General features: G+C 33.2%; 3 protein-coding genes across 10 annotated transcripts in view; 2 read left to right on the forward strand and 1 right to left on the reverse strand.

Moving 5' to 3' along the window:
- Positions 1–26676, reverse strand: part of LOC126894566 (uncharacterized) — a 129313-nt gene that overhangs the window by 55335 nt on the left and 47302 nt on the right. The window lies entirely within an intron of this gene.
- The window catches only part of LOC126894563 (uncharacterized), a 226991-nt gene that overhangs the window by 11254 nt on the left and 189061 nt on the right, over positions 1–26676 (forward strand). The window contains exons 3-5 of one of the 2 annotated variants that reach the window (XM_050665673.1): positions 2415–2642; positions 3290–3409; positions 8936–9169. The exons of the other annotated variant lie outside the window; for it this stretch is intronic. Coding sequence (XP_050521630.1) covers positions 2415–2642; positions 3290–3399 — 338 coding nt within the window. The 3' untranslated portion in view covers positions 3400–3409; positions 8936–9169. Of the gene's footprint in view, positions 1–2414; positions 2643–3289; positions 3410–8935; positions 9170–26676 lie in introns of those variants that run through there. 2 annotated transcript variants of the gene reach the window in all.
- LOC126894544 (uncharacterized) lies at positions 11382–17052 on the forward strand. Of its 2 annotated transcripts, none has more exons than XM_050665630.1 (5): positions 11382–13667; positions 13927–16262; positions 16334–16650; positions 16712–16844; positions 16907–17052. In XM_050665630.1, the coding sequence occupies exon 2, from the start codon at positions 14327–14329 to the stop codon at positions 16049–16051; it is 1725 nt and encodes a 574-aa protein (XP_050521587.1). In that variant the 5' UTR covers positions 11382–13667; positions 13927–14326; the 3' UTR covers positions 16052–16262; positions 16334–16650; positions 16712–16844; positions 16907–17052. Both variants share the same exon structure in this region, with proteins under 2 accessions (XP_050521587.1, XP_050521588.1).

The raw sequence follows: 26676 nt of genomic DNA on the forward strand, positions 1-26676 counted from the left end.
AGCGCGATTGGAACAGCTCAATGAATATCTGGAGGCAGACTCCCTCAAGCCCTCAGCACTCAGCCCTGACTGAAAAGGATTACTCTGCCTTTTATAGTATTTTTGATCCCCAAACAATCATCATTGTGTCATTCTTGTAATTTTATCGTTTATTGTTAAGTAAGCATAAAATATGAAATATATAAATTAATACACATAGATAATATACAAATTTTTATACAATGTTAATATAGTTTGTTTTTACATTCTAGACTAGGGTTAACACAGTGTGTTTTTTTATTAAGATAAGAGTAAAAAGAGCTGACAAGTATAATTTATAAATGTCCTAAAGAGTGATTTTTAAAGGAGACTAATAATTGACTCATGACTGAATCGTGTATAATATAATTAAACGCAGTATGCGTTTGTTTATTTGAATATTTATCTAAGTTATTTATTTAAAAACAATCATGTTATTTTAAGCATATGAATATAATATATAAATAAAAGTGTTAATAGTCTTAAATGAAAAACCATTATTAGACACAAACAGAGTAGCCCACAGGTATTTCATATTAAGATAATGACGAGTGTATTACGACAATATTGTATCATATCATAAGAGTCATCTTGATTTAGTATGTAAGTTATCCTCCATTTTCCCTTTACTTTTAAGTATTTTATTATTCGCAAAACTGTAATATATAGATTCATATTTTGTATATTCATAAGAAGGTGTACCTATTTTTTCTTACCCCCTCTTATTTCCTTATTTTTTGGTTTTCTTCAAATTAACAACACCAATTTAATATAGATTAAATTTATATAAATTTTATGAAAATCGGTGACCCCATCACTGTGACCTCTCCTTGTAAATGATGGTAAAAATAACATAGTAGTATCAGGATAACTACCATATGAGGTCACAGACCCAGATAGGCCCTTAACTATATTCTTTAATTATTGCAAAAATGAAAAATTAGAACTCATCCTAGGTATAGATGCAAATGCTCATCACACTATTTGGGGGAGCAGTAACATCAACCAAAGAGGAGGGGTAATAATGGATCTATTACTGACTACAGACCTCGGTATACTTTATGGTCCACCCTTATGCAATGATTGGTATAATGTATAAACACTTAAGTGGGTAATCCGAATCAAGACAATTCGGTATGAGGTGAGCACAACGGACCAACAGGTCGGAGTCTAACACCTCGATAATTACTAAAAACTAGTACACGAATGATTACAAATACAAGTAGCTAATTGATTTTTTATGGCATCAATTTTCACAGGAACATAGCATTTCTTATCAATGATAGTAAGGCACATTGTTGTGAGTTTACAAATACACTAATTGGCAATATCAGTGGCGTCTCGTGGCTTGAACGACGGGACGATCGCACTCCCCACTAAAATTAATTAAAAGAAGAAAATTAATTGTATATTCTTAATTGTACATTATTATTAAAAATGCAAATTTTAAATAGTAAAATAGTTATAATACATTTGTCATGTGCGAAAATTAAAGTTGTTTGCCTCAGAATATGCGGGTACGCATACACACATGAGCAGTATTTGGAAGGCCGATAGCATCGTCCATACGATAAAATATTAATATATTACTAAATTGGGAATTTATTTTTAGAATTAACTGTTCATCGTTATCGGTTGCAATAATAGTATAGTCGCTAATAATATTATTTTCATTTCTATTTTCTACTGAGACCTTAAAAATAATAATACGTGTATTGTGTTTTATTTTATTATATTTAATTATTTTTAATAGCTATGACAAGCGGTATTATGTTTAAAATTGCATTCCAATCATCAGCATCCACAAGCCACAAATGATTAATGGACATAATTAATAATAAAACCAATTAGCTACCTGTATTTATATTCTTTGTGTATTATAAATGTGTATTGATTAAAAAATTGAAACTTTATATGTTTATATCTAATAAATTAATAAAGTATTATTAAACATTCAAATGCCATTTAATATTAAATTCAAAATATGTGTTCCCATTTAAAAAATCAAAGTTGACACTCTTATAAGGCATGAGGGATGATCTTAAAAAATATCATATAGTTAATAATTTAAGAATAATATGTAACTAAATATAAAAAAAAAATTTTAAATTATATTTATTCTATACGTTATTGAATGAGTTATAATAAAGAAATCACTCTGTATTTAAAATTTAATCAATATAATAATTTAAACATCTTAGAAAGTATTATTAGATTTTTAAGTAATAAAAAAAACTATTTCTGGTATAAATTATTATTTATAATATTATAATAAATTAATTTTATTAAGTGATATTTAAATGTCGGTCAGTGATTATTACTAAAAAAATTATTGATATTACCACCCTACTTTTAAATAAAAATAAATTAATAAAACATCATTTTTACTTCAAAAGTATACGGATTAATGGACGAGAAACAATTTTTAAAACAAGCGATAAAGGTTATAGAAAGAATTGAGAAACTAATAGAAAATTTGTATAAAATATCTCTCATCAATGATAAGATGACTATAACAGAATTAAAAAGTGCTTTATTGAAGGCTAAATATACTATCAAGGATGAAAGAGCTACTGAATTAATAAATATTGAAAAAACAGACCCACAAAATATCAGCCGTAAAGGTAATATAAATAATACATAACATTTTTTAGACTTTTCGACTTTATACAACCCATCTAAGGCCAATTTGATATATTTCAAAACGTTTTCATAAATTCAAGGTTGATTGTTAATCTGACGTCAGGATAACGAATCTCAATTTAATGAATTTATTAATAACCAACCAAATGGAACCATTTGCAATAGATTCCCATATACCATCAAATGTTATTAAATTTCACTTTTACGAGTTGATCTTATTACCCCTTAATTGGTAATAAGAATTTCTAATTTCACTTGATATAAAATTAATTTTTACTAAATAAAATTATACATATTATTTTTATTTAGGTAACTTATAAAATAAAAGAATCCATATTATTATATACATGATATATGAGTAAAATAACTTTTGATTCGTTAACCAGAAAAGCAAAGTCATATGGCTAAAATATTTTAAAAATGTGTTTCAAAAAAAAAAAAAAGAATTGCCAATATTTATGCTCATTTTTATTATTATCTATAATTGTTCCAAATTATAGGGAGTATCGAAAAAGTTATAATTGATAAAAAGTTATTTTATCTTGTTGATTTACTCCAATATTAAATAAAAAACTGACATCTAGATACTTTTAACGAGTTAATAATATTTTTGTTTATTTTTTCATAGCATTCAGAAACATATTCGCAAAATTATATGTCCCATGTATTCAGAATCAACAAGAGGTAACAACATTAAAGAAAATATTTTCATCATATGAAACATTAGATCCAAGGTGAAGCTGAGAAGGTATTAATTTTACTATAGTGTGTTTTTTCTTTTTTATGTCTATCGCCAATTTTTCTCAACATACACCAGACCCATTTCTCTCAACCATAAATCAAAAAATCAAATCTAATTGAATACATTGTTCTTAAAAATTCAAAAAAAATCCCTTGTTCCCTAGAAAAATGAGGAAATCGCACAAAAAATTACTATTTTTAAAATCGGTAAATTTTCGACATATTTTATACTTTATTTTCTTAAAACTACCACAACTTGTTGAAAAATAAAAAAATTTAAATAGTTTTTTTTTATAAATACATCAGGTATTTACTTATCATTTGATATATTTTTGTGAACATTTGACCCTTTACCTGCCCACAAAGACTGATTCAAAGTAACAACTTATTCCAATATAACAATTTTTTCAACTTAACTTTTGAAAATGTTCCGGAAATACTATATCCGTTAAAAAAATGTTAAATTAAAGCTTATTTAAGTACTATTAGTTAAAAAATAATTATATCTGACAGCCTATCTTCTATGTACCAATAGCCATTGAAGTTGAACAAAAATTGAAGTTAATTTTGCTTTTATATTAATTCTCTAATTTATAATAAATATAGTTTAAAAAAACTAAAAAACACGCTGTTAAAGCACGTTGAACTAAAAAATTCAAAATAATTTTTAAAACAATAATGAACGAAAAATATTAGAATTATTATGATAAAAGCGTCGGGCGTTCAATATACGAAAAATATTGTACAAGGCACCCACGCTTTTATCACAATAATACTAGTATTTTTCGTTAATTATTGTTTTAAGCTTATTTTAAAAATTATTTTTAACTTTTTAGTGAGATGTGCTTTAAAAGCATGTTTTTTTAATTTTTTTTAACTATATTTATTTCTTACTTTTTAGTTTCATGATATAATAGTAGTTACTATCAATATCATGGTTGTAACGGGTAATGGGAAAACAGGGTTCGATTCCATGGAGGGACTCTGAGAAACGAATACCACATCCCAGGAAAGCATAAGGCGCGTAAATTACCCACTCACGGAACATGGTGGTAGTGACGAAAAATGACGATACGGGAATCATCCTTTGTAATCGGAATGAATACACACTATATCTCTTAATGAGAATAAAGCGTGTTAATATATATTTTTAATAGTAATTAGAATATATATGTATTTATGTAAAGCGACTTAAATACGTAAACGTATATTGCACGAGGTATAGCTGTATTATGTGGTCGGGCGGGGCGCGGGGGAACGTTGTACGCGAGGCATATGCGGTGGCTGTAGGAATATATATAAATACATACATATATATAGTAGGGCGACATAATCACGTGAACGTATCATGCAATAGGTATAGCTTTGTTTTGTGGGCGGGGGAAACGTTGTACCTAAGGTATAAACGGCGGCATCGCGCGGTAGGAATATATAAATAAATATACGTAAGGCGCATTATACAAGGGTGGTATTGGTCAATCAAAATAAAAATTTGTTTCTATGTATACATAATTGATGTCACGCATGCGTATACGGGTACGAAAATCAAAAATATAAAATTATACAGGATAAGTGTTGCCGTCGATCGGTGAGCGGGGTGGGGTGAATGCGTTACGACAGTCTAGTCTCAAGGTCATAGTCGACGGGATACGCGAAATAATAACACGTGCCGCGTGGAGTTACAAACTTAGAACAAACAAACATACATGTGAAACTAATATAAGCGTGTTCAAATTAAACACTATCTATAAATTGACATCGGAGTGTTTTTTATGATGGTGATTTTAATCGCTGTCAAATATCATCTAAACTTAAAATAATTTTTGTCTTTTTTTCTCTATGGTGTTGTGATTAGACTTCAAATAAGTTAGACGATACAAGGTTGGTTTTCCAGGTGGCGTCGAGCCGTTTAATTAAAAAGAGAACAGTAATACAAGAGTAATAGGCGAACCAAAAATAATAATACTGAAAAATGAATTGGTGACAGATATCCGAAATGTTCGACAGTGCGGAGGCGTTCGGTAAGATGGACGGCGAAACCAACAATATAGGTGTCACGAAGATGACTGACTGGATGTATTATTACGGCGAGGTATTCGACGCTAAGCATTTGTTGGACTTTACATTACAACGATAACGCGAGTGTGTAACGGTCCGGTTTATAGTGATTCGGTGGCTGTGAAGGAGTTGATACGACCGCGGGGTGTCAAACGGGTGACAACGCCGTGGCCGTGTCAATGGTTAAACTAGTCAATTAAAATATAGAAAGAATGGTTACATTTGTATTGATAATAAATTGAATTAGTTTGTAAGATACTAAAATTTTTACTGCAAATTAGTGTTCCCGAAGTAGCCAAGAAAGGTTTTCCTTTTCTAATAAATATTTTATACCATTGGTTAAAAAAAAAAAATTGATGAACAAAAAAAAAGATTATCGTTATAATTGAAACGTTACAAATAACATAAAATTCGAATTATTTGGCCACCATGTATAAAATTTGTAACTTTTCATGGCGCTGTGAATAATATGAACGAGGGTCACCAACTCACTGAGCTAAACAATATATTATCGGATCACAGTAGGATTTAAAAAAAAATAACATATTGAACATTGAAATCAATTTATTATTTTGCAAAAAAACAGTAGACAACAGAAAAAATAAATGTTGTCCAATTTTAAAGTCATCATATTAAACCAAACTACTAATAATGATCATTAAAATGAAAATATTTTTTATATTCGAGCAGGTCATAATACTATTAAATCCCGATATAATTATAGTCTTAAAATTAACTAAAGCTGTATTTGATGTATTTTGAATCGTTGATAGTTGATGTACACCACAATCTCGTGACAGCTGTCACATAATCATGATGATTAGGAATGACCATAGACAAGTCTGTTGTTCGTACGTTATAAAATAGGGCACGTTGATTTTTTAAAGGAAAAAAAATACAAGATACACGGGTCTATTAAAGATGTAACACGCAAAAAAAAATTAACATGAGGCAAAAAACAGAATGGTCAATAAACCTCATCCACAAATTAAAGTAACAATGAGAAAGAAAAAAAAATAATAAGGATAAACAAAGTATATCAGTTTTTTATATTAATCTTGTTTATCTTAAAAAAATTTCTCAAAAAGAAAAAATTAATTTTAATAAATTTTAAACGATATACCACTATTTAAAGTTTAGGGGATTTAACAAATAAAGCAATAGTTGGATAAATACAGTAACATTGTAAAAACCAAACCCAACCCAAAAAAATACACATTTTTGCAACACTCACAACAAAAAAAAAAAAATTCCAGCTACGGACGAACGTTCCAGTTCCGACGATGGATTATTTCCGACCAAATCCTCTGACGTTTGACCCGGCGGTCCGATGGCTACACATGGCTAGCCTTAGGAGTAGGGGTCAACAAATTTTACTACCCAGTGTCGGAAATTATTAAGAGCAATTTGAATTAGAATATATCATAAGGTGACAATGTAGGAGGTTAGCAGTGCAAATGACGTTCAAGGTAGGAAAGGAACGGGGTGAGTGTACACACAAATGTCGTCCACAAACTGGTCTGAAGTAGTACACAAGTGATCTCGCATACGCACAAATAAAAAACATACTTTATTGTGATTATTTGAATGATAAACGCCGTCGTAGCACACATTCGGCTCAATCAAAATGAAGAGGTACCTTTTGTCACGCTAAAATGTCACTAAGAATTGTAACAATTTTTAAGATCAGTGAATCACAATGCAAAGAGCACTATTGCCATTCTAAATATAGACAATTGTTATTAACAATTTAAAAAACTTTCAATTCCATTAAATTCAAATACACCACATTGTAACTCCGATGATTGAAGTCAAGTACTTTCACAAAATCAACTGTAAATGTGACCCGAAAAATAGATCAATTGAGTAAAACTTAAAGTAGCCAAAACATGTTTAAGTATGGAACACAAGACATCTAAGAACGATAATAACTTCTAATGACCATCAATCTTCTAAAAATATGTCAAAATGAAATATTCTGACATTTAATCTGATGCAAAATAGAAATATGGTTTTTCAAATAAACGCACAACTATTATTGGAAATGACTTCGTCCAGAAAAAAAAGGAAAACGAATTAATTCTCACTGTGCTCTTATTAGTAGCGAGTAACCAGTAAACTATTGTGATTTGACGGTTTTACAAAAGTTTTCAAAAATAATTTTAAAAATATTAAAAAAAGATACATATATCATATAAAAAAAACTTGAAATTGGATTCTTTAAGGATTCTGCAGAGAAATGTGTATAATAAAAATAATATAAATATTTCTTTACTTCGTTAACTTTGTGGCAAACGTGTAACAAAATTGAAGAGGTTGATGCAATAACCAGTTTATTTCAACTATTCAAAAAATAATTTGTTGTTAATTATGAATAAATACCCAGGGTATTTAATCGAAATTCAATAAGAAATTTTCATTAGAGATAAATATAATTTTATAAACCAATTTGATTTCAAATGTGCTATTAGACTTTTTGTATTAGCTCTAATTTTTCATATATTTGCTCATTATTAAAAAAACGAATTTTTACATATAAAGAAAGAATTAAAAAACAAAAAAAAAATTATTTTTTCAAAGTTATAATACAATAATATACATTTCGATTATTTATTTGTTAAAAATAATCTGTGCAAAATTTCGATTCAAAATATCATATTTAACCTATTTGAGTAATCTTTTTGAGTTTATTAAAATATTTGAGCTGCATACACAAAACAATATTATAACTGTTTATAAACGATTTTCTGCATATTTTAACATAAAAATTAGTCATATACTACTATAATTTGTGGAAATGTTTAATTAAAAAAAAAAATACTTTAAATAAAGTATTTTTTTACTTTGACTTCTAATTTCTCATAATGGAGGATCAGTCGCNGTACTTTAAATAAAGAATTTTTTTACTTTGACTTCTAATTTCTCATAATGGAGGATCAGTCGCTGGGACAAATTTTTTTTAATCTTAGAGTATATTTCAAAATCTTTAATTTTGTATAGGTTTAATGTATAGAGTCGTTTCAAAATATTTCCAAATATTGTATAGGAAAATAATAATTTAAACATACATGGGTGATTTTATTTTCAATCCATTCCTGTATTTAGGTTTTTTATTAAATTGCATAAAAGAATATCCAAAGTAAGAATTTTTGATCTAGTTTATTATATTAAATTAAAAAATGTCGAAATTTAACCATAAAAATTGTAATTTTTTGGACGATTATTTTAATTTACGAGGAACAAGTGAATTTTTAATATAAATAAATCAACAATGAATAAGTAAAAAACTTTATTAATACAAATACATAAGCATACACATTTCAACATGTACAGACTGTTTACACTATTCTAAATAGTTTAAACATTTTTTTTTTTTATTATAGTTTTTAATTTAATTTTTAATTAATATCTAAAAGACATCTATAGTCATTTCATATACTAAGTAATTTTTAATTGACAATTTTTTTTATTTTAGAATAGAAGCTCCATCCTTATGCGTTCACGCTTAATTCAAGTACTAAATGTTAATTAATAAAATAAAATGCACCGAATATACTATACTTACAAAAATGAAAAATATGATAGTTTTAACATTTTCTCCTGATATTAATCTGAAAATATAATGTAAAAATAAATGAAATAACTTCACTTAATTGTAATTAACTATGATTGATGATAAATAAACGCATACAATATTTTCTTTAATTAACATACTTTTGAAATTATTTTATTTTTAATTAAAATAATGAATTTTCTATTTAAGAACAACAAATTTAAATTTCTTATTACGCATTAAAATATAAGTCTTACAGTTAAAATTATATTAATATTTAAAAAAATTGTTATTATTTTATATAATATAAAATTTTATATACGTTAATATGAATGGGCGAATATTTTTTGACAAAACATTGTTGTAGAAACATATTTTCATAAATTTACATGTGAACCTATAAATCACAAGATATAAATGATCATATAGTGTATTAGAGCATTTTGAAAACGCATATAAGGTATAGTGGGAAATCCTGTTAATTTTTATTGGTTAATTGTTTTGTGAAATAAAAATAAAAATTTATTCAGTTGAAGAAAATAACTATTTAATGATCACTTAAAATTTTTAATTTTATATAAGACAATATAATTTGGTCAAAATCTTAGTTTTAATTAAACGTATATATTATAAATTTGTAATACATGTATGTAAAGTATAAAGTATTGTATTGCAATAGTAAATAGTCACATAGCTAGTTAAATATTCACATTTAACTAGATATCGATAATAATAATTAATAACTTCAAAATTACCTCATCCAAGCTCACTATGGCTGAGTATGTCTTAAAGTTTTTCATGTTGATATTTAAGGTTCAACTTAAAACAAACTTTCAATTTTAGCTTCAATGCGAAGCTGAGAAGGTATTGGTTTACTATGATATGTTTTTTTTTTCTTTTGTGTCTGTTACCACTTTTTCTCAGCTCTCACCGAACCGATTTCTTTCAACGATACGTCAAAAGATCACAAATCGTATGTAGTCGAAGACATTACCCTTAAAAATTGAAAAAAATTCCCTCGTTCCCGTAAATGGGGGAAACCTCCAAAAAAATTACGAATTTAAAAATCGCTAATTTTCGAAATGTTTTCAATTTTTTTTACTTAAAAGTGCCATAACTTTTTCAAAAATAAACAAATCAATATAATTTTTTTTTTCTATAGATGCTTGATGTCTTTATCTAATATTTGGTATATATTTTTTATAAATTTAACTCTTTAACCGGGCCAAAGTGGGAGACTCAAAATGACAAGTTTTTCACAAAAAATCAACTTTTTCAACTAAACTATTGAAAGTGTTCCGAAAATACTGACACTTTTATATATATCTTAAATTGAAGCTTATGTATTATACTTAAATATTAAAAAGAAAATTAGGACTTTATTTTGTCTTCATGGTGAAAATAGCTACCGTATTCAAAAATTTGCTATTATTGTGTTAAAATTCTGGGTTTTGTATTTTATTTTATTATAAGGGGATTACACTGATTTTCATAAATATTATACTAATCTAATTGACATAGTATAAAAAATTAAACATATCTAAATTTTTTGTTTCTTTGAAGTCGAGAAAAATAACTTTCAATGATACGTAAAAGATCACAAATCGTATATAGTCGAAAATTTCCCTCGTTCCCTGTAACGTAAATTTTAGACTTTATTTTGTCTTCACGGTCAAAATGGCTATCAAATGATATTTTTANTTTGTTTCTTTGAAGTCGAGAAAAATAACTTTCAATGATACGTAAAAGATCACAAATCGTATATAGTCGAATACATTATCCTCAAAAATTGAAAAAATTTCCCTCGTTCCCTGTAACGTAAATTTTAGACTTTATTTTGTCTTCACGGTCAAAATGGCTATCAAATGATATTTTTATGTAAAAATTTTCGATTTTGTATTTTACATTTTTAACTTTATTATGCTGTAACTTTTTGAAAAATGTATGGATCATTACAATTTTTTTATGAGAAGTAGTATTTATATAGATCTTTCATTCGATATACTTTTTTTTTTAAATCGGACCATTTCCTTTAATACAGAGGTGGTTCAAAACATAAAAATGCATATAGAAAGTAGAACTTTTTCAACTTAATTTTTGAAAGTGTTCCAGAAATACTGACACTTTTATATACCCAAAGAAAAACCTCAATCAATTTTGATAGAGAAATTTTATCAAGGGTTTATGATAATGTTTTATTAATACGAACAAAATAACTATTCTTGTGAATAATTATTGTTCAAGACAAGAAAAAAATTATCATATTGATAAATATATTATAGGTTCAATAGTAATGATATATTTATCAAATTGAACAATGAATTTATTATATAGATCAAGGTTTTTGTTTGGGTGTATATATCTTAAATTGAAGCTTATGTAATATGCTTTAAAATTAAAAAAAAAATGTTGGACTTTATTTTGTCTTCACGGTGAAAATGGCTACCGAATGCTATTTTTGTGTGAAAATTTTCGATTTTATTTTTTACATTTTTAACTTTATAATGCTATAACTTATTGAAAAGTTCATGGATCAACACAATTTTTTTTATGAGAAATAATTATTTTTAATAATCCCTTTTTCATTCGACATACTTTATCTTAATCAGGATATTAATAAGGAACCAGCAGATCATGTAACTTTTGGAATAATCTACCAATTTTTTAAAATTAAAAACTATCTAAAGATTTGCATCGGAGCGTTTTTTTTTTAGTGATATTAATCACTGTCAGATATCATTATACTTGATCCAACTATGCCACGTCACAATTATGCTGTGAACCACCTGTATTGGTTTTTTTTATCATTATTCAACAAATTTAGTTCGATATCTGATTATAATTGTTCAATTATCAAACTGTTTTCAATAAAAAAGTTCGATTTAATTTTTTACAATTTTAAATTTGATTTTCAAACTTAAGATTTTTGATTCGATTCGAATATCACTAGTTTTTTTTTCAATTTCAATTAAATTAAAACATTATTAAAGCAATTAAATTACGATTTTTTCCAAATTTAATGTTTGCAATATTTACACTGAGCATATACAGTGGCAAATTATGGATAGCTGAATTCAGAAGTTTACATGAAAACTAAACACTCGCTTGATAAAGAGCATAACAAGTGGGTGCGGGCTTGTACATATCAGCTGATCTATATTTGTGACATTGTGTGTGAACGGAATTGAATAGCCCAAATACAATTGCGATGAAATTTAAAATTACTTTTAAGAAGTACATATTTGTTGTGTTTAATGTATACGAGTGCAATTGAAGATTCAGGACGGTTAATTATGTTAAATCTACATGGATATTAGGAGCCTTATAGAAGACAAAATCAAAATTAAAAGAGGACTTACGTTTTATATATTATAAGTATTGTAATAGTTGATTAGGTGACCTTACTATTAACTATTGATTAAAAATATATCAATAAATACCTGAAAAGACTATTTGTACTATATTTCCTTCGGGTCAATTTTTATTCAATTTATTCAGTATTTCCACTAAAGCACATACCAGTTACCATTACGCTTTGACTGGGTGTCAGATAGGAGGCCAAGACCCCGGCCACTACAAGAATACCTCAGCGTTTAATACCTCTATGAGAGGAGCTTAATTCATATCTTTTTATATCTACTTGTCTTTACTGAAACCCAACGTAAACTAACATAATGCAATGGGAGGACAAAACCTTATGTAAACTAACCTAATGCGGGGGAGGGAGAGGATGAAACCCAACGTTTTCTAAGAATTTTATCATCGACTAGCAGACGCTTAGGTAAGCATATGTCTGACATCAAAGGTATCATAATATTATATCGCTAATAAGCGTCTGTAATTTTATGGGAAAAAATTGTGACGCTGTCTTTGTATTATTAAATGTACAAATCATTTCTAAGAATTTTACCATCAACTACCAGACGCTTAGGTAAACATATTTTTTTAATATTGAAGATGTCGTCATATAGTAATAATCATTATCGTATGAATTTTATGAGAACAATGGTATCGTTTGTCGTTATGGCATTATAATTTCTAAGAATTTTACCATCGACTACCAGACGCTTAGGTAAGCATATTTCCGACATCAAAGGTATCATAATATTATATCGCTCATAAGCGTCTGTAATTTGATATGAGAACAATTGTGGCGCTGTCTGTGTATTATTAAATGTATAGCTATAATTTCTAAGAATTTTATCATCGACTACCAGAAGCTTAGGTAAGCGTATTTCAAACATCAAAGGTACCATTATATTATATAGCTCATAATAGTCTGTAATTTGATATGAGAACAATTGCGGCGCTGTCTGTGTATTATTAAATGTATAGCTATAATTTCTAAGAATTTTATCATCGACTACCAGACGCTTAGGTAAGCATATTTCCAACATCAAAGGTATCACCGTACAGTAACGAGCACTGTCGTATGCATTTTATGATAAAAATGACACCACTGGATGTGTTTCACGCCTACGCAGTATTTTATTCTTTACTATATAACCGGTGAAATACTTCTTGTCCTGTCACATTTGTTTTTAATTGTCATTAACGTGCAGTTGTCATTTTGAAAACCAGAAATTTATTATTTAATAATTTACACGTATAAATAAAACCATGAACCAGCAAGATCAAGCGTCTTCTACACAAGGTATGTAAAATTTTCCAATTATAAACTTATTTTATTTTAATAAATTTATTTTTAAAATATTTTTAATTTTTAATTTTTAAATTCATAAATTTATTAAAAATAATAAATTTATTAAAAATAATAAAATAAATCCAATACCTAATTTTATTATCAATTTTATTTTAATTTTCAATTTATTTTTATTATATAAAAAAAAAAAAATTTTCTTTACTTTACTTTAATGTATAAAAAGAATAATTTATTTCATTTTTGATTTAAGTTACTTCTGCGACATCTGTTTCATCACGTGAGGCGGCTAAGCGTAGTAGGGCTAACAACAGCGCGGTTAGCTCGAAAAGGTTACGTATGCAATTGACGGATACCCATGATTTCTCCGAGATCGATTGCGCATTGGATCGGAGGCCGTTTGGTTTTATCGGAAGAACGTGGAGAATTTCGCGAGCTATCGAGATTTTCTGCGCGCCGTTAAACCCGAGCTGGTGGTCATACTCGCTGAAATTGTAGGTAACCGACCGATCAAGTAAAATCTCAAATTGGAGGCCTCATATCATATACCGCTATCGGAAGCACCGCCCGAGGACCGTGCCTTTAAAACACGAGCTAAGGCATTGCTATCCGATACAGATATCGGGTGTGCGGTCGATGAAGATTTTGAGGTTATGCTCGTCGAGGAAGACGTGTACTCTGGGAGGGGTAGCGGCTTTACTTTATCGCATATCGACGGCATTATGCTCAGCGTATACAAGTATACGCCCCTCGCCGGCTCATCATATATTCCGATTCCGTCCGAAATTAATAATAGAAAAGCAATCATCAACCCACAGAATATCGATCAGTCTTATTTCAAGTGGTCTATTTTGGCGAGACACGTCAAGGGAGACCACAAATATCGCGTTGATCGAAAATATTTTAACGAGGATCACAGGTATAATTTCACAGGGTTGACGTTCCCCACACCTGTGTCCCAAATTAAAATATTTGAACGACAAAACCCTAACGTGTCTGTCAACGTGTACGGCTTGGAACGAGACGACGTTAAGATGAAGTGGTTGGTGTATCCGCTAAGAGTTGCCGACCAAGAACAACAGAATCATTTTGACCTATTGTATATTGGCGACTCTGAAAAATCACATTACGCGTACATTTCAGATTTTTCTAAGCTTGCTCGTAAACAAAAAACCAGACACCAAGGTCGCATATACACTTGCAAACGTTGCTTCACCTGCTTTGATGATCGGCCTAAAAAGCATATTCTTCGGGGTCAACAAGCGTTGGAGCAACACAAGTTGATATGCGGCAAAAATAAACCAATTTTACCTGTTATGCCGGCAGAGGGCAGTAAGGTCGAATTTGAAGCGTGGGTAAAGACGCAACGGTTACCGTTCGTCATCTACGCCGATTTTGAGGCCTTACTGGAGAAAACAGACGATCGCATGGGTGCATACACCAGGACTGTGCATCCCATGAGCTATGGGTTGAAAACATCGGACGATGTACCCTCCGAGCTCCTCGAACGCTACGGTATACCACAATCACCGGTGATATACCGTGGCTCCGAGGATCGCGAAGAGGTCGCTAAGGCATTCGTGATGGCTGTAACTGAAGTGACGCGCAACATTTCTAAATTGTTGCGCAAAACTAACGTTCCTATCAGAATGTCTGCCGATGATGTGCGCAGGCACGGGGAGAAAGTGGTATGCGACTTATGCCGTTCAGCATTCAAGGATTCCAACCCTAAAGTCGCAGACCACTGCCATTTATCGGGGCGATTCAGACAGACGTTGTGCAATGCATGTAACCTAAAAGTGAAGACGGTCAACTTTGTGCCGTGCTTCTTACACAATCTATCAGGTTACGATGCGCATTTCATCGTCACTGAATTGGGGTACGACGACCAAAGGATTTCGGTCATACCGAATTCCGAGGAGAAGTATATTTCAGTCACGAAATACGTAACCAATTACTTTTCCATACGGTTCGTCGACACCTTCCGGTTCATGGCCTCCTCCCTGTCCACCTTGGCCGGTAACCTAATGACGCCTGATTTCGTTAAATTTCGGGAAACGGCCAAGGTGTTCCGTCCGGAAGACATGTTGTTGGTGACGCGTAAGGGCGTATACCCCTACGAGTACACTGATAGTTGGATTAAATTGGAAGAAACGGAACTACCGCCTCATGACGCTTTCTATAGACAGTTAAGTGAGTCGAATATCGATGATGATGACTATAGACATGCCACGGAGGTATGGAACCGTTTCGGCTGCTCAACCCCCGGTGAGTACAGCGACCTATACCTTAAGATTGACGTGTTGTTGTTAGCTGATGTGTTTGAGAACTTCCGCGACATCTGTATTTCCACATACAATTTGGACCCGGCGCACTAATACACCGCGCCTGGTTTTAGCTTCGATAGTATGTTGAAATACACCAGGATGAAGCTGGAGTTCTTGAACGACTATGACATGCGACTGATGGTGGAACAGGGTATTCGTGGTGGGTTAGTGCAGGCTGTTAAGCACTATGCAAAGGCTAACAATCCTAAGACACCCGATTACGATCCGTCAAAACCAGACTCGTGTATCGTGTATCAAGACTGTAAGTAATCTATACGTATATATAAACGCGCAATAATTGAGCGGTGATTTAAAAACGTTTAATGTATACAGGCAATAACCTTTACGGGTGGGCTATGAGTCAGCCCATGCCGTACGGTGGCTTCCGGTGGTATAAAGGAACAGACCCTCTGGCTGACCTCCAATCGTTGTCGGACACTGGTAATACGGGGCGTATATATGAAGTGGACGTATTGTATCCACAAGAGCTGCATGACGAGCACAACGACTTGCCGTTCTTGCTTGTCAACGATGTACCGCCGGGTTCCAAAGAGACCAAACTCATGGCCACTTTGAAACCCAAACAGCGGTACGTCGTACATTACGTTAATCTTAAACAGGCGATCGCACACGGACTGCAAGTCGATAAAGTATGTATAGTTAACCTATAAACTATAAGCGATGATACTAATATAAATATTTGTACTGCAGGTGCACCGCGTTTTAGAGTTTCAACAAAGTGCTTGGTTGAAACCATACATTGAGTTGAACACTGAAATGCGGAAATAGGCGGCAAATGCTTTTAAAATAGCGTTTTTCTAGCTAATGAATAATGCCGTCTTTGGTAAGTGCATGCTCAATGCTAAAGCAGTTGTGGGTTATTCGATAATTTTTTACATTTTATAGGGAAAACCATGGAGAACATGCGAAAGCGTACACGCATTGAGCTAATCTCCAGTTCCAAACGTCTAAGCAAGCTCGTAAACCAACCAACCTTCAACGACTGTATCAAATACGGTGAAAGGTTGTGCGCTGTCATAATGGACACAAAGATTGTCCNCGCCATCATAATGGACACAAAAATTGTCAAATTTATCAAACCAGTATACGTCGGTTTAGTAGTGCTTGACATTAGCAAGACGCTAATGTACAAGTACTTCTACGACGTATTGAAACCACATTTTGGCAACGCAATCGAATTGGTTTACATGGATACTGGTGAGTACAACCGTNGTTTTACATAGATACTGATGAGTACAACCGTACAAAATAGAAATATTTTAGAATTTAAAAATTATTTAGTAGAAATGTTTTTTTATAATATTTATATATTTTTCATTTTTCTCAGACTCCTTCATATACCTGCTCAGAGTCGGCGACTTCTACCAGGATTTAGCTGATAGCCCCGATTTACTGGTGCACGTGGACACATTTAGCCTTCCCAAGGATCACCCTTGCTACTCCACCGATAGAAAGAAGATGCCCGGCCTGTTTTCAGACGAGACCGGTGGCCTCACTCTCTTTGAGATCGCTGCACTTCGATCAAAGTGCTACGCATTTGACATGGAAGGCAGCGAACTCATAAAGTCTAAGGGGATCCGNCGTTGCACTTCGATCAAAGTGCTACGCATATGAGATGGATGGCAGCGAACTCATCAAGTCTAAGGGGATTAGCGGGCACGTCGTCCGAAACCATCTGTCTTTGAATGATTACAAACAAACACCACCACCACAGGGAGGTTAATACAAATATAGTAGTATATAAGTGATTCTCGTTGGAAAAAAAAGTATTGTTAAAATTAAATATTGAAATCATAATTTGTAAAAAATATGTGTACTAGTATAAATAGTTTTAAGATTTTTTTTTGTTAAATAATTGTAAATAAATGTTAGTAATACACATGTAATCGTATATAGTTTTAAAATGTAACATAATATAAAAAAAATTGTAAATATACTTATATTTTTAATTATTAAATAAAAAAAACCTCGTGTTGTATTTGTAATTGTTTATTTATTTAACTAAATGTTTAATACAATAATAAAAAAATGTTTTATTATAATAAATATCAAAAAAAAAAAAAATGTATGGATGCTTTATATAATATCGATTGAATCTATCCATTTATTATGTGAATTATCCAAACCAACAAATTTGACAAAACATTTGTCTTTATTCTTCTTAATGATCTTTTCCACTAAATAAACTTTTGGAAACTGAATCATGCTAAGTTCATGCTCATAGAAACAACCATTTATAGGTCTGTTGTTTTCATCTGTCAGTTCGTACACGACAGGTTTTGTATCACGAATTTTTGAGATTGTAAAGACTTCCGATGTCCAATTTTCTGTGTATCCTTTTGAAAATACTGCTTTATAATTATTCAGACGAACTTTATCTCCAATATTAAACTTTTTATTGTATTTTAAAATAGGTAGCCGTTTAAAACTAACATTTCCAGGAATACGTGATGCTATACTAGTAGTTGTTCCTATGGTGCTGTCTGTGTATTATTNGTAATTTGTTATTAAATCTGCTATAATGTTTATCCAACTATATGATCTATTGGTAGTAAATTTTTTCCACATTTTTTCTTTAATTGTTCTATTAAATCGTTCCACAACAGCCGCTTTTATTGTAGAGTAGGTTGAATAATGATTTATATTTTTGTTCTTCATGAGCATCCGAAAATGTTTATTGAAAAATTTTAAACCTCGGTCTGTTTGCAAGTTTTTTGGAGATCTATTGAACAAGACTTTTTCAAAAGCTGACTTGACTTCTGTACTAGAATTATTTTTTAAAGGCACAGCCTATGCATATTTTGTATAAACATCGATTATCGTTAAAATAAATGTAAAATTTTTATTTTTTGAAGAGTATTTTTTCATATCTACTAAATCTGCTTGCCACAAGTCATCTTTGCCGTACGATACAACACTTCTTCTAGGAAATATTTTTCTAGCCGGTCTATGTAATTCATTTGCTACATTCTCTGCTATTTTACTCATGATATTACACCTAGTTCTCGTAACTCTTCTTCTATTGACAGTATTTCGTTTCCCATGCCTGTATTTCCAGCACTTCTTGCAGTGTCTAAAAGTTCTAGTTTAGGTCTTTTGTTTAAAATTTTGTAGGTTAACACACCACTACCTGTTTTCGGAGGAAATAAATTACTAATGATATATTTATATTTATAACCTACATTACATTTCAATTTTCCATCTCGACCTAAATGGGCATTAGTGTAAAGTAGTAAAGTTTTATAATCCGATAAATCTATTTTATTGAATGAACCAACTGCAGGTTTACTTTTAAATAATAATTGATAAAACCCATAACTTAGCGGTCGTGGTGCTAATGTCCCAACTTTAATAGTTGAAAAATCATCGGTTATTTTAACCGTAGTATTACCCATGATAAAAACATTATCTTTCACATACTTTAAACCGTAAACCGGGTCCATTTCTAACAACCACTTTGAAAAATCTTCTCGCTGANACCGGGTCCATTTCTAGCAACCACTTTGAAAAATCTTATCGCTGAATTTCACTAGAAAACGAGCGTTTAGGCTTATCGATATTTACCGTCTTTATTTCTTTCTGAGATGTAGAAGGTTCATTTTTTATTGAACTTTCCATCTTTATTTCCTCTTCCTGATATGTAGAGGGTTCGCTAGAGCTCTGTATCATATCATTTTCTTCGGGTGTTAAGGATGTAATTGGATCAGTTTTTACTATAGGACGGGCTTTTCCTAAATGACGAAACATAGACTTTCTATGCTTTTGCTTTTCTTCCATTTCAACACGATTTTGATTAGCTATTTCTTGAAGAGGTGTCACCAGCGGTGACANACCATTTCAACACAATTTTGATTAGTTATTTCTTGAAGAGGTGTCACCAGCGGTGACATATGTGTACGTACAAAATTGTCCGATTTCTCAACATTTCTATGAATTAACTGTATTTTATTTTTTATGTTTTGTTTAGAGCGTATGATTTCTTTCAACACTTTATCCGACATCTTGATATTAACTAAACATATAGCAGTATGAGTCGTCTTTTTATACTCGCGTCATTTTTATGAATNATATACTCGCATCATTTTTATGAATATATCAAGCCCACATCGATATCGACCATTGTTGAGGTCATCATCTTTCACTAAAGTTATGAAACTATATCGTCCTTTATTCCAACATTGTGATCACATTGCTTTGAATTCATTAAAACTCATATCACTGGAACAATGATCTTCATAAACGTGTTTGAGATTTGTTTCATCTTGTTTGTACAGTATAATCATATTAGTGTTATCTCTTATCAGTTGTTTTGGAATTCTAGAATACGTCTGTGTTAGGTAAAAACTATCAACACCATTGTGTCGCCCTCGGCAAAAATAAGATGTCATATGAATTTGTTTTTCACAAACCACATCATCGAATACAAATACAGAGTTTGCTTCTAATTTTTCGGGTGGAGGCACGTCTTCACTGCTAATGAACATAGATAATTTTACCACATTATCCATAATCTCACCTAATAATTTATATTTATGCTGATCCGGGGTTTTCGTGTAAACGTATAGGTGCTCGAATCGCAAACCATTTTCCTCAGTTAATAATTTAAACATAACATTTGTTTTACCACAATTCGATGGTCCACATATTATGCATCTTATTGTGTTGGGTAACAGCGGTCCATGTTTAGACTCTATGGGGTCTGTAAGATCCACGACATTATCGACTGATAGAGTATGTTTCTGTTTCTCAAAAAACATTATTAGCGCACGTTATTACTCGTCAAACGAATGAGTATAAATGATGAAAAACTCAAAAAACCTTTACAGTTATAAATTGAAAATGGTGCGAACAAGACGTGCGACAAAGCGAAGTGTAGGACGCGGTATTGTTAATTCTATAATTAATCGATTGCCTATTGAAATGCATGTTCCAGGGTATCAGTATTGCGGACCAGGCACAAAACTTAATAAAAGACTAGCACGTGGTGATCCTGGAATAAATAAACTCGATGCAGCGTGTCGTGAACATGATATTGCGTACGCAAGAACAAATGATTTATCAGAACGGCATTTGGCTGATTACGAGTTGGAAAAACGTCCTTGGGACCGCGTAAAAGCGAACGATAGTTCATTTGGAGAAAAGGCTGTAGCTTATGCTGTTACAAATACCATGAAAGCTAAAAGAAAGATTGGAATGGGTTTTGGTGGTGTACTACGAGTTGGACGTAAAGCTATGCGTAATTCAAAAGATATTAACAGTGCGGCAAACTTGGCATTAGCGGCAGCTCGTGTTGCTATAAAGGGAAAACAAAAATTTAAAACACCTCGCACTATCAAAGTACCTAAATTTGGAGGTGTGCTGCCACTCATTCCTATTTTTGCTGGACTTTCAGCTTTAGGATCGTTGGCTGGTGGAGTATCGAGTATTGTAAGAGCTGCACACGAAGTCAGAAAAAACGTTAATTCGAATAAACCAGTGAAAATCGGTAATGCATTATACTTGCATCCATATGCTGGGAAAAAGAAGGGTGGTGGATTCTATTTGAAACATCAAAAAAACTAGCATTGACACTACCCAAGCGACGTGCACTCAGCGATTTAGATATTATAAAATATGCTGAGTCATTCGGAATCAGTCATTTCCGCGGTGTCTTTTCGAGAGATAAGTTGCCTGTCAAGCCCAAAATATACGAGAGTGCAGTTGTTAATTTGGACATTGACCGTGGGAAAGGAACGCATTGGGTAGCGTATTTTAAGAAAAGCAAGGACGTGGTGTATTTTGACTCTTTTGGAAATTTACCTCCTCCGCTGGAACTTGAAAAATATTTCACCGGATTGCGCGTGAAATACAATTATAATCAGAAACAAAAATATAACACAAACGTTTGTGGTCAGCTGTGTTTAAAATTTTTAAAATCACTATGCTCAAATCGCTGACCCTTACACTGCATGACACAACGTCGGAAGTCACATCAAGTTTTTTTCCACCGATAGAATTCACTGGAGCACCAAAGGTTGCATTGTTGGGATTTTACGGATGTAATTCAATACCTAATATTGACAAGTCAAACAATACATTCACTTTGATAAATACAAATAACGAGCTTCTTGAAAATAACATAGAAATTAAAGTGCCTGAAGGCACTTATGAACTTGAAGACATTAGTAAATATCTAGAAGAACGTCTTCAGTCGTATAAAATCTCATTCATGTTGAAGGATAATAAAAACACTTTAAAATCAGAATTAAAGTGTAGCCGACAGATAGATTTTAGCGTTGAAAATAGTATAGGTGGTATTTTAGNATTGAAAATAGTATAGATGGTATTTTAGGCTTTCATCGAAAAATACTCGACGCAAATAAAATACATATCTCGGAACTAGTTGCTAACATAAATAATTTAACTAGTGTAAAAATAAATTGTAACGCTGCTTATGGCGCATTTGACAACGGAATTCCTAGTCNCTCGGAACAAGTTGCTAACATAAATAATTTAACTAGTGTAAAAATAAATTGTAACGCTGCTTATGGCGCATTTGACAACGGAATTCCTAGTCATACGGTTCAAGAGTTTAATCCAGGAGTGGCAGCTGGTTACCGTATTGTTGAAAATCCTAAAAATTTGATATACTATCCATTAATATCCAATCAACTATACTCTATAACAGTGAAAATAACAGATCAAGACGATAAAGCGATTAACTTTAGAGGTGAGCCTGTTACCATACGTTTACATATANTAGAGGTGAGCTTGTTACCATACGTTTACATATACGCGATGGCTCTTCGATTCAATAAAACCAAGAGTAATATTAAAAAACCAATCATTAAACAACGACTAGTTGAAGAGATACGACGTGAAAACCTTGACATTCTATCTGCTTTGGGTTATACAATTAACAATGGACGATATTTTAGAAGTAATGGAAACACCGTACAATGAAGACCGCATAGTGAAATTGGATTATTTTTCCTATCAACCGTTTTCGGTTAGCGCACTATCAAATAATGATGAGATACGAATATGTATTCAACAGCAAGATGTTTACACCCTTCCATGTGATTCCTATCTCTTGATAGNTTCAACAGCAAGATGTTAACACCCTTCCATGTGATTCCTATCTCTTGATAGATGGAGAACTCTCGGGAGTTCCTGCCGGCTCAGATGTACAATTGCTTAACAATTCGCTAGCTCACTGCTTCACTGAAATAAGATATTTATTGAACTCAATAGAAATAGATAGATCGCGTATGCCTGGGATAATGTCTACAATAAAAGGATACGTCACTTTTTCACCGAATGATCATACAAGGTTTGAAAATGCTGGCTGGAGTGTTGTAACTGCAAATACGAGTATGAAATTCGAAGTATGCATACCTCTAAGGTTATTATTAGGATTTGCCGAGGATCATAAAAAAGTCATCGTTAATTGTCGTCAAGACTTAATATTGCAACGGAGTGGTACAGATTTAAACTGTATTTACTCGACAAATGAAAATTTATCAAGTTGTAAAATTATTTTGAGCAAAGTTATATGGAAAGTTCCGCATGTAAGTGTGTCGGATGCCATGCGGTTAGACATGCTCAAAATCCTGGAAACCTCAACACCGCTTCAAATAGCATTTCGAAGTTGGGATCTATATGAAAATCCTGGCCTACCAAATAGTAAAAGACAAGCCTGGACTGTGAAAACTTCATCGCAGACTGAGAGCCCGAGATTTGTTATTGTAGCTTTTCAAGTGGATAGAAAAAACAAAATAAACAAAGATAGTAGTAGATTTGACCATTGTTCGTTATCATCTCTAAAAGTATACTTGAATTCAGAATCGTACCCCTTATGATAACTTGCGAATGGACTTTTCAAATGATAAATATGCTGTACCATATCACATGTACACTCAATTCCAAGAGGCGTTCTATGAAAAGGAGATGGCGAGTCCTATGCTGACAAAAACAGAATTCAAGACAACTGCACCACTCATTGTCATTGACTGTTCGAGGCATAACGAAAAATTAAAAAATGCGCCAGTAGATATTACATTAGAATTTGAATCTGATGAAAATTTTCCGACCAACACTACAGCATATTGCTTAATTGTACACGACAAAATGTTTGAATATAATCCTATGACTAATGAAGTTCATAAAATATTATAATTTGTTTTTTTTCAAAAAATAATGTAAAAGATTTTATTTTCAAAACATTAATGATTACTTAAATATATATTTGACTATTAAAAAAAAATGTGTTATTTAATTTAGCACCTTATCCTTATTATATTTAATTTATTTATTACATAAATCAAAAGCAGATAGATTAAATACTATGTAAAAATAAATGCATATGAGAGTGATCGTTACTGTACGGTGGTAACTTTGATGTTGGAAATCCGCCTAAGCGTCTGGTAGCTGAAGATAGATAAAATTCTTAGAAAACATTGTTAGTTTATTAAATATAAAATTTTTCCCAAAAAATTACAGACGCTTATAAGCGATATAATATAATATTACACAGATAGCGTCACAATTGTTCTCATACAAAATTACAGACGACATAATATAATGATACTTTTGATGTTGGAAATATGCCATGTGGTGTCATTTTTATCATAAAATGCAAACGAAAGTGATCGTTACTGTACGGTGGTACATTTGATGTTGGAAACATGATCACCTAAGAGTCTGATAGCCAACAATAAAATTCTTAGAAATGATTTGTACATTTAATATTAATAACACACAGACAGCGACGCATTTGTTCCCCTATAAAATTACAGACGCTTATGAGAATTATACTATATTTATACCATTGATGTCGGAAATATGCTTACCTAAGCGTCTGGTAGTCGATGATAAAATTCTTAGAAAACGTTGGGTTAGTTTACATAAGGTTTCGTCGTTCCCCCTCCCATTCCATTAGGTTAGTTTACGTTGGGTTTCATCGTTCTTTTGCCGGAGAACTCTCCCCCATTGCGTTATCCTGGTAAAAGGAGGGCGCCTCTGGGAGAAGAGTACGAAAGTGACGACGAGACCACGTTCGACGTCGGCCTCAACCATGTGGTTGCCCTTGCAAGAACGGCAGAAGTTGAGGGGAGTCTGATGAGTGAGACCCACCTTGATTATCTCATTCAGCAGATATCCCTCTCATGCCAGGCCCTCACCGAGCTTAGGAGCTCTGTGCAGCCTTGCCGGAAGAGATGGCATGACCCGGCGGATGAGGCGACTGCCACGTCGGCCATGGTCGAAAGGGTTGGCGAGCAAGTGTCGGTGCTCCGAGGAGTTATCGACAAACGCCGAGGAATGGGCATGCACAAAGAAGTGCAAAGCGGCTGGAGGAGATCCTGGATGAGGAGAAGTGCAGGAGAGCGTCTCTGCGGTCCAGGATCCCTCAGGTAGCCTCATCGGAGATAGCGGATAATCCACGGGCGCCGGAAGGAGCGATTCTGAAAAAGGTTAGGGAAAAGGCTACACAAACCGACCACGCGGTTAGCGTTGACAAACCGGACATGGAGCCCGTTGGCGTGCCAGCCACACCGTGTGTGAGTGTGCCACTCTTCGTCCCGCCAGCCACCGCTGAGGTGGTCAAACGGGTCAGAAAAAGGCGTAGGAAGAAGAGGACGAAGAGTCGCAAGGAAGAAGGTAAACCTGTTGCGACGGACTCAGCGTCTCTGCCACGTCCTCCGCCCCAGACCGCGACAGCACCTGTGGCTCCGCCGCCGGTTGCTTGGTCTGAGGTGGTTAGGCGGCGGAAGACGCCTGACACGGTGGCGGACCCCCATCCGAACCCTGGGCCTCCTGCTATCACGCGGCCCGTAATTAAGGCAAGGGCCCCGAAAACGGAGGCCATTATTATTGGTCCTCTAAAAGAAGGCCAACAATATTCGGCCATCATAAAAAGGGTCATGGCGAATATTGACCTTCAGGCGCTGGGCGTCGTGGTCTCCGGTACCCGCAGGACCAAGTCGGGAGAAGTGCTCCTGGAGGTTCGGGGTACAGGGTCCCAGGCTGACCTGCTGGCAGCCAAGGTCAGAGAGACCCTGGACGGCATGGACGTCCGCGTGCATCGCCCAACGATGTCCGTGGCGTTCATGCTGTTAGACGTGGAGGAGTGGATAGTGGAAGAGGACGTCGTAGGGGCGTTGACCACTATCCTCTCCAAAGATGTAGTGACGACACCCGTCGGGTCGGTGTCAGTCCGACTACACGGAGCGGCAAGGGCCGCTTCGCGTGGTGCGAGGTTCCTATTAGGGCCTCGCAACCGCTGGTCGGACTGACACGACTCAGGGTGGGTTGGAGCACGTGCCGGATCCGGGTCCCAAAAGACAAAGGTCCGCGCTGCTACAGGTGTCTCGAAAGGGGTCACGTGCAAACGGCCTGTAGCGGTCCGGATCGGACTGGCGCGTGCTTCACGTGCAAAGGGGAGGGCCACCGGTCAAGGGACTGTCCCAAGAAGGTGGGAGGGCCGGAGAAGACATCATAAGGTATCTCCTGTCCTTCTCACTCTATTTAGTGTGATATGTGTTTGTGAATTATTATTTTAAGCCAACCCTCGCGAAGTCCTGCCCCCACCTCCACGTGGTGCAGCCCGGGCAACGGATCCCGACTTTTGGGATCCGGCTAACGGGGGAGGCCACACCACGTTGTGAATCAGCTCT

Source organism: Daktulosphaira vitifoliae, unplaced genomic scaffold (assembly GCF_025091365.1).
Source record: "Daktulosphaira vitifoliae isolate Bord-2020 unplaced genomic scaffold, ASM2509136v1 Scaffold_1, whole genome shotgun sequence".
NCBI lineage: Eukaryota > Metazoa > Arthropoda > Insecta > Hemiptera > Phylloxeridae > Daktulosphaira > Daktulosphaira vitifoliae.